The 8,735-nt window shown below is 34.9% G+C and overlaps 3 protein-coding genes across 4 annotated transcripts; 1 reads left to right on the forward strand and 2 right to left on the reverse strand.

The window, feature by feature from the left end:
* Nucleotides 1-241: 241 nt before the first annotated feature.
* Nucleotides 242-1,691, reverse strand: LOC133699820 (small ribosomal subunit protein mS78 (rPPR3a)-like). The gene has a single exon (XM_062123295.1). It carries the CDS (start codon nucleotides 1,633-1,635, stop codon nucleotides 490-492), a length of 1,146 nt encoding a protein of 381 aa, XP_061979279.1. The 5' UTR covers nucleotides 1,636-1,691; the 3' UTR covers nucleotides 242-489.
* A 1,138-nt stretch (nucleotides 1,692-2,829) lies between these two features.
* LOC133699822 (transcription factor DYT1) lies at nucleotides 2,830-3,933 on the forward strand. Its single transcript, XM_062123298.1, has 4 exons — nucleotides 2,830-3,012; nucleotides 3,102-3,278; nucleotides 3,393-3,569; nucleotides 3,862-3,933. Exons 1-4 carry the CDS (start codon nucleotides 2,830-2,832, stop codon nucleotides 3,931-3,933), a joined length of 609 nt encoding a protein of 202 aa, XP_061979282.1.
* A 3,174-nt stretch (nucleotides 3,934-7,107) lies between these two features.
* Nucleotides 7,108-8,457, reverse strand: LOC133699821 (uncharacterized). Of its 2 annotated transcripts, none has more exons than XM_062123297.1 (2): nucleotides 7,858-8,457; nucleotides 7,108-7,398 (listed from the first exon to the last, which is right to left on the reverse strand). In XM_062123297.1, exons 1-2 carry the CDS (start codon nucleotides 8,288-8,290, stop codon nucleotides 7,349-7,351), a joined length of 483 nt encoding a protein of 160 aa, XP_061979281.1. In that variant the 5' UTR covers nucleotides 8,291-8,457; the 3' UTR covers nucleotides 7,108-7,348. The 2 variants fall into 2 exon arrangements, with proteins under 2 accessions (XP_061979281.1, XP_061979280.1); XM_062123296.1 differs by having other exon boundaries at nucleotides 7,108-7,407; nucleotides 7,858-8,456.
* Between the last annotated feature and the right edge of the window lie 278 nt (nucleotides 8,458-8,735).

Below are 8,735 nucleotides of genomic sequence, written 5' to 3' on the forward strand. Positions count from 1 at the left end.
TGTACTTTTTAACCGTCTATATTTGAGTCACACAAGCAAAGATATTGTTATTGACAGGCAACCATCTATGAAAGCAGTTTCAATTGTGAAAAGGTTGCATAGTTTTTCAAGATTACATCCATTTATACAATGAGTCTTTCCCACAATAAGGTGATTCCAAAAGAAGAATCAAAACTCAAACTTTGAAGACGGAATTTTTCAATTTGGTTCACTTACGAATAAACTTAAGAACACGTACTAATTCAGCAATAAAAACTTGACATAGAAATGAAAGCAAAGCTATAAAATTTCAATGACAAGTTAGAGCATAGATTGACTACCACTAGAAAATAAAGACAAACGAACTAAGAAAGAAAGTGTGGAGTACCACTGATCAAGCTATAAGATGTTTGGAATTATTTAACTGCGAAAGCTCCATAAAATCCTTCTTTTCTCAACATCTGCAGGTATACCAGATGAAAAAACGAAACCAGAGAGGCAATTGCATGCCTATATTGAAGGCAATGTCAACTTTAAAGAATCGGAACGACGTGCCTTGCTGAGTTCCACAAGCTCCTTTGCTTCATTGATCTTTGACTCCTTAGCCAATGCATCCAGCACAGGTTGTATCAGTGCCTCCTTAACAGCCAACTTGCTAGAGAGAGCATCCTTGCAAAGATCAAAGGCAAAGGCAACATCACCCTTCTCAACAACGAAAGGAATCAATGTCTTAAAAGTCAATTTATCTGGTTTAATATCAGATTTCCTTATCTCACCATACCAACCCTTGGCTTCCTCCAAATCACCCTCATTAACAAACCCTCTAATCAAAGCATTGTAACTAAAGATATCAAATTCAATCCCCTCGCTCTTCATTTCTTCAACAACCTTAGTCGCATCTTTCATTCTCTTCTCCAATGCCAATCCAAGCAACTTCTCATTATAACTCCTGCCATCAGGCTTAACATTCTTCTCCTTCATTCGCTGCCAAATCCTCTCCCCAGCATCAAACCTTCCATTCGCATAAAGCCCATTTAAGAGCGTATTAAAAGTAATCAAATCAGGCGTCAAACCCTTCTTCTCAATCTCTTCTAGCAACGAAACAGCCGAATCCAACGAACCCATCTCGCAAAAGGCCTTCATGACCGTGTTATACGAAACCAAATCCGGTTCAATCTCTAACTCCTCCGATAACCCTCTAAATAAACCAACAACTTCATCGAACTTCTTCGAATTAACACAAGCCCCCAACAGCGCATTGAAAGACAGCACCGTCCGGGCACATTTTCTTTCAAGCATTTCATCAAACACCTTGCGCGCATTATCGAACATGCCCGATGAACCATAAAGAGAAATCAAACGAGCATTAAAACCTTCTTTCGACATGTCCTGATACTGCTTCTGGTTCTCTAGAATCTCTTCTACGTATCGAAACTTTTTGGCAGCTGCGAGGCGGCGAATGGTGTCTTTGTAAATGGCACTTTTAGTTCGAAACCTCTCATTCTCGGAAGCTTTTTTGAATTTTTCAACAAGACGTTTGAGGCTGCGTTCTCTGAAAACTTCGTTAGAGAGTGATCTGACGATGGTGTTTTCCGTTGCTGCGGCGGAGGTGGCGGTGGAGAATGTGCTGCGGAAAAGGCGGGATAAAGCCGACATAGTTTTTGGGTTATGGAGAGGCTGGGGCCTGGGAGTCAAAGTGAAAATGACACTGTTGTGTGGTTCGTAGGGTTTAAGATGTCCCCTTATGATTCATGCATGACTTGTCGTTCTTTATGCAATTGGACTGATTTGTCGTTCGATGTCTTGGGCCTAAGCCCTGTTATAGTAGGCGTCTGATTTTATACAAACCCAACTAATATTCATAGACTCTGTTTTGAGATTATTATTTTTTCTTTTTCAAATATAATAGTATTTTTAACGCCTGCATTAGGCATAATAAAAGTGATATAAGAATATTAAAATTAATTATATCATAATAAATAAATTCATATATATATATATATATATCATAATAAATAGAGTATGAGAGTCTTTCACACAGACAAAAAAGGGTAATAATTCTAAAAGGAAAAAAAAAGAAGCTTTGAACAGAAGGCTTTAGAAGAAATACAAAAGTAATTCACTCATATTGTACTTAGAACAATTTATTGGAAACAAAGACAGAAGATGTATACTATTAGTCCTTATTTTACCTCACAACTGAATAATTGGTAATTACAATAAATGTAGCAATAAAAAGTATTCATATTTTATTAATTATATTAAAAAAAGTATTTATATTTTCTTTTTTGATTACCAAATTTATGTGAAAATAGAAAGAAAGAAAAAAGGCTTCAACATGACACAATATTTGGTTTCTGGCATCTGTTTGGTACACAACATCACCCCTTAACACATCTTTAGCGTGGCCAAGCACACTTTCGACAACAAAACTGTCCTTCAATAGGACACCATATTGTCTCCTTCGTTCTTCACACTTCTTGTAACATTACAAACATTACAAAGGAAGTTATTAATTAAACATGTAATATTATAATTAACTCGATTAAATTTAATTATGCTAGTATAAATAATTTTTTTTAAATGATTTTAATAAAAATAATTAAATCCAAAAAGAATGGCAAATTGCATGCAACTAACCATATTCTCTCTCTCTCCCTCTCTCTCTCTCTCTCACACACACACGCAATTAAAACAACAGAGATTCTGTTTCTCACTTGTGTGAATAACTGCTTTATAAGTAGCCAAGAACACGACTAATGTCCTTAGTTGTAGTATTAATCCAGAAGTTCATCCTCTCTCTCTCTCACTTGGTCAGTACCGATTGTCATGACAATGAAATACTTAGCCATGAATGAGTTAGGCTTAGCTGATCAAGAAGGCAGTTGTTGGGGAAGGATGGGCCGGAAGAGGACTAGTTATGATGATACAGTTGGTTACAAATCAAAGAACCTTCATGCTGAAAGAAGGAGAAGAGAGAAGCTGAGTAACAGGCTCTTGACACTGCGTGCACTAGTCCCTATTATCACAAATGTAATTACCCTAATCTTGATTTTTTTTTCTTGACATGATCATGTGTAGTTAATGATGATTTGCTAATGAAATCTTGGGCTGTTTTTTAGATGAACAAGGGCACCATAATTGAGGATGCAATTACTTACATCCAAGAGCTGAAGAAAAATGTGGAGGCTCTTACTGACATGCTTCAAGAAATGGAAGCATCATCGTCGGAAGAGGAATTCAAGACAAGGGTTAATGAGATTGATGCTTCTGAGGAAATGAAGCAGTGCGGGATTAAGGTTTTATTGAAAAAAACTTCAATACAGCTTTTTTCACCTGTCTAAAAAAGCTGCTAATTAATGTAATTTTTCTAGCCTTAACTTTTATTTGTTTGGCTCTGTTGATATTTGCAGGAAGATGTTCAGGTGACTAACATCGAAGGGGATAAGCTCTGGATCAAGATTATCTTGGAGAAGAAGAGAGGCGGGTTCGCTAGATTGATGGAGAAAATGGCTTGCTTTGGCTTGGAACTCATTGACAGCAATGTCACCACCTCTAAAGGAGCAATGCTTGTTACAGCCTGTGTTGAGGTATGGAGCAAAAATTTTAGAGTCATTTGTTTTAGTAGATGCCCTCTGCACCTCCATGACAGGTGACTAGTTTTATAGCAGGGTAGAGGTTTCTTGTAAGGCTACATGTGAGGCTACCTTGTTATTATAGCAGGCTAAGAATACCACCATGGTTCCTACATTTACAGACAAAAAGAGGATAAAACAGAAAGAGAATGCTTCAATAATTGTGTGTTTCTGATGTACCTTTTTCTGTGTTCTAAGTTGTCGTTAGTTTTTCTGTCTTCTAAGCTCAAATGGTATGTGATTTCAGGGTGCTTTCGGCGACACTCTCACAGTTCAGCAGACCAAGGAACTGTTGACACAGATCATCAAAGGCATATAGAGACCCTTCTAGCGCTTCTGATTACAGAATTATTCATAATTTATGAAGATTCATTTAGCTAATTTATGCAGGAACATTCGTTTAGAGTTTGAAAATTCACACTGTATCATCTACTGTGTGGTTCAACATATAAATGCAAGGCAGCATGTTCAACATAAAGTGCAAAACTATCATTTTTTATATTTTCAGAACTGCTTATGCTTTTTGTCGTGTCTGAGACGAGGCAGAAAAGTCTACTTTCACTAGCACTTCTTCAAAACAGTCGAAAACAATATTCACTGCCTACCTTCTTATATAACCAAGATTTCAACATAAAACTTTTAGTGATACTTATATAAAACTAATTATAATATGTATTAATTAACTAAATATTTTTAAAATTATAATTTAGACAAAATTTAATATCAATCGCACCACTAAACTCCTAAATTTACCCTTATATAGGCTAGGATGTGGAAACTTCTCCGCACACCACCTTACGTGTTTAGTTACTGCATAGAAATCAACAGTCCATAACTCAATTTTCAAACTTTCAAACCAAAGACCAGTTATGCCAATTACTATATAAGTGGTTTGGAAATGCCGTCCAAATAATATTTTATAAAAAAAATTACTTTTTATATTTTTAGATTATTTAGATGTAAAAATATCCTTAAGGCACCAACATAAAAATATTTAAAAAAGTAATTATTATCATAATACTAAACTATACTTATGAAACTTATTTTCTTTTGATTTTCATATTTATGGTTCAAGTTGATGTTTATGTAAAATTTATAAATAAATGAAAGATTTGTTTAAGATTGTGTTATCATTTAAAATACTTTTTGTTTTGACATACATTAAAATAATATTTTTTAATTTTAAAAAATTATTTTTAATATTAGTATAACAAAACAATTTAAAAATAATAATAAAAAATTTTAACACAGGATTTCTGTTGAGCACAGACACAACGGTCTATCGATTGAAAATAAATTAATTATAGCCCTCGAGAAAGTACTAATAATTAAAGAATCAAGACAGCAGACCTGTGTATTCAAATCCATGATAAACAATGGGATTCGAAACCCAAGATTACAGAAGACAATGGTAAACTCATGGTCATAATTGGTACCCAACATTCTGTCTAAGATTCAAGTCCTCGAATGGTGGAATTCATCTTCTCCCTAAGATTCAAGTCCTCGAATGGTGGAATTCATCTATCTCCCTACATAAACCTCCCCCAGCAGCACTTTCCCTATATAGCGTAGAGATCTACAGTCCAACATGGAGTCATCTGCCGAACTTTTCAAACCAAACATTGCTTATTATATTGACAGCGAAGACCAAATCTAAAGCTGTCTCGGTGCACGGATATATAATGAGATCAAGACTTCCATTCACATATTTAAGAATTGCCACAGAAATAATCAAGTAATTTGATGGCTAGGCTTCTTCTCCTTAGCATTGTGCTGGCTGATCTGTCGGTGTTAGGATTACCGCAGCCACCTGCTCCAAGTCCAGCACCATCTGAAGGTGGGGTAGTCATCCCTGCTAGTCCCTGGATCAGGCGGATAGCAAGACATCATTCTGATAAGTCTGAAGCTGGGGGAGATGTGATTCTTGGTGGATTCTTGGTAGCCATTGTTGCAGTGGTTTTGTGTTACATTCGTGTCACGAGACGAAACCAAATCCAGGATGCCTGAATTCTTCTTTCTCTTCAAAGAATTTTGAAGTTGGGAGATAGCTCTTGGTTAGTTGGATTCAGCTTACTTAACTAATGTATACTTATCTTTTCTTCAGGATTCAGGAAAAAAGGAATCCTAGAAACTCTTGAAATTTTGAGACGATGATGATGTAAGATCTACACAGTACATATCGTTACATTATTTTATCTTAAATGAAAGAAACTATTGATAGATACTTTCTTCGTTAATCACTGCTCTTACCAATTTCCCAACTAGCAAATGACACGAACAAGGCAATTGCGATGAGCTGGAAAATCAAATTGACAATGATATTGTGCTGGATAAGCATGGATCCATGATGTGAGTTGTGGGACTAAATTTCGATCTAATTCAGATTGTTAATTTCATGTTTCACATATTCAAGAGAACATCAAGGAAAAATAGAGTTGAATCAAAGTACATAAATAAGCATTTGAGTTCCATTAATGTTTAAAATATTTTTGATTTTTCAAATATAAGAAGATCTAAATCGATTTATAACCAAATTGACTCGTGCATCAATCAATCGGGCCCCTTGTTGTCTCCCTTTCTATTTTCTAAGCAAGAATTGTGATTTTTTCCCAAAGTAAATTGTCAGCAACCATTAGTTCTGTGTCGAAACATGGATGATTTGCAGGTTTAAAGCAAACTTTAAATCAAGAACAAATTAAAACACAGCGCCGTTCGTCATGGAAATAAGAATCCAATCCACCCCCACCCCGATAGCAAGTTTAAAAACAAGACAAGACAAGACTGCAGCCACGGTACGTTGTTGACTATATACTTTCAATATATATATATATAAAAGAATTCAAATCTATAGAATAATATCTTTAGCCGTTTGCATGTGAATTGGTTTTGGGATTTCTAGCGCAACCAAGCTGGTGCCCACTTGGATCCACAAGAAATCGTACTCCAAATCAGCCTTTTGTTTAATTTTTTTTTTTTTTTCATGTCTTGAAATTTCACATACGCCTTCATATCTATGTTTTTTTTGCCATAAGTTGGCGAATCCTTGTACCTTGATATTTAAAATTTAATAATATAATCTCGAATTTAACAATTCCAATAGGTAACAATTTCCATTGTATAACACAAAGTCAAATATACCTTCCAATAAATAAATAAATATTATTTTTGTCGTCCCTGTTTCAAATCAAATTTAGGAAGAAAATAACAATGATTTAGTGAAAGGAGAGAGAGAGAGATGAAGCCCCATTTCCTTATCTTACAAAGAAGTAAATGCAGTTAGCTATATTAATCATTCCCTGACAAATTATTTAGGGAATTTAATGTTTCCTAGCCTAATTTATAGCTATAAATTCACAAAGCTAGTTGGGAATAATATAGCACACCAAATTTCTTGGGAATAATATAGCACACCAAATTTCAAATATCCCATCAGCTTCCCTGTTTCCAGATGCGAACAACCTTTCCTTTCAAATTCAGCAAAACATTAAGAACATAACAGACCAGCACAATCATTGAATATCTTTTTTAAGTGATTTAATATTTTTATCAGTTAAGAATCTAAGAATTCCAAAAGTTTGCCATTTGATTCCGCAATTAATCCCCCAGTTTCCTTTTTGACAGACTCTATGTAGCATCCAAACAAGAAAGAAGATTAAAGAAAAAACAAAAAAACAAAAAGAAAAAGAAAAAGTTCTGTCTCAATTTGAAGGAGTTTAATTTGCTTCTTTTTTTTTTCATCTCTGAAACTGAAGTCCAATTTTCCTTCCAAAGTTCTTCAATAGATCTGCAGCCCCTGCAATATTTCACATAATTAATTTCTCAATTAGCTTTCCAATATTCAATTTCAAAATGTTTTCTAGAAATTCCTTTAAAAGAAACAAAATTGCTAAATTCCGAAAAAAGAAAAAATTTCTCCATTTATAAGGATATAAGATCTTCCTTTTCTTTTTACCGAAATGAACAATTAATTGTTTGAACATATCAAGTTTAGTGTGTATAATTCATTTGTTTTCATGATCCAGAATGAGAGGATTACAGCATTTTTTTCCATTTATATCTTTCTCTGGACTAAAGTGAGATTAAAAAAAAAAACAGAAAAGAGACAAAAACAGCAGAATTGAAGAAAAATACTCATCAAAATCTAATCCGAACTCAAGTCAATCCAAGCAAAACTAAAATAAATTAAGAAAACCCCATTAAAGAGAAATCAAAGAAGAGCAAAACCCATAAATTAATTAATTACCTTGAGGCTTGCAAACAGGAGGAACTTCAAAGAGAGAACGAGAGAGCTGCTTATGAGCAAGACCAATATCAACAGAGATCAACCCAGAAGATGGATCATTTACTTCAAAACCTTTGACTGGAAGCCAAAGAAAAAGCTCTTCTTGTATAAGCCCTTCCAACCCCATAAGCCCGCCATAACTGAGATTGGCTCTAACCACACTGTCAAAGACCACTCTTGTCTCATACTTAGTCATGCATAGACCATCTAGCTGCACCTCTAAGCGACCATCTTGGTCAAGACTGTAGGACTTGACATTGTTTGGAAAGAGACCGCCTGGTAAGCCGTGGCTTTGAAGGAGGTTTTGTAAAGTGGATGTGGTTGTGGTTATGGTGGAGAGGAGGAAGATCAGGGAGAGAAAGAAAGGGAGGAAAGATACTTGTGTCAGAGACATTGTAAGGTTTATGTGTACAGATGAAGTACAGAGTTTCAGAGAGATTAACAGATGGATGGGTGTTGTCTGAGGTTTTTCAAGTCAGGTTTTTAGGACTTTCGCTTCAGTTCGAGCCTGGGGCAGTGAGTTTTTGTGATGACGATGGTGAATGTAAGGCTGGTGGGAGTAGGCCTATTACAAATTATGTGCTGGCGAGATTTGTTGTCCAAATTGCCCTTGATTTGATAAACCTTCTTTTGGGTGGGTTCAATGTTAATTATACAAAATTACTTAAATGACCTCCTTTTTTTTTTCTTTTTTTTGAGATTATGATTTGGTCCGATTTGATGGATATTGGCCCTTTCCTTTTTGAAAATAACACAATGTTTATCCAGTAAGAGATATGATAGGTTGCGTTTTTCTATTATAATCTGACTAAATAGTAGTAATATATTTATGCATATTC

The sequence above is a fragment of the Populus nigra genome, chromosome 7 (assembly GCF_951802175.1).
Source record: "Populus nigra chromosome 7, ddPopNigr1.1, whole genome shotgun sequence".
Classification (NCBI taxonomy): Eukaryota; Viridiplantae; Streptophyta; class Magnoliopsida; order Malpighiales; family Salicaceae; genus Populus; species Populus nigra.

Bases quoted from the DNA above. Each gene is read 5' to 3' on its own strand.
- LOC133699820 (XM_062123295.1), bottom strand. From the start codon at position 1,635: ATGTCGGCTTTATCCCGCCTTTTCCGCAGCACATTCTCCACCGCCACC.
- LOC133699822 (XM_062123298.1), top strand. From the start codon at position 2,830: ATGAATGAGTTAGGCTTAGCTGATCAAGAAGGCAGTTGTTGGGGAAGG. The intron at 3,013-3,101 runs GTAATTACCCTA...GCTGTTTTTTAG, and splicing joins TAGTCCCTATTATCACAAAT to ATGAACAAGGGCACCATAAT. The intron at 3,279-3,392 runs GTTTTATTGAAA...TGATATTTGCAG, and splicing joins TGAAGCAGTGCGGGATTAAG to GAAGATGTTCAGGTGACTAA.
- LOC133699821 (XM_062123296.1), bottom strand. From the start codon at position 8,290: ATGTCTCTGACACAAGTATCTTTCCTCCCTTTCTTTCTCTCCCTGATC. The intron at 7,408-7,857 runs GTAATTAATTAA...GAAATATTGCAG, and splicing joins TCCTGTTTGCAAGCCTCAAG to GGGCTGCAGATCTATTGAAG.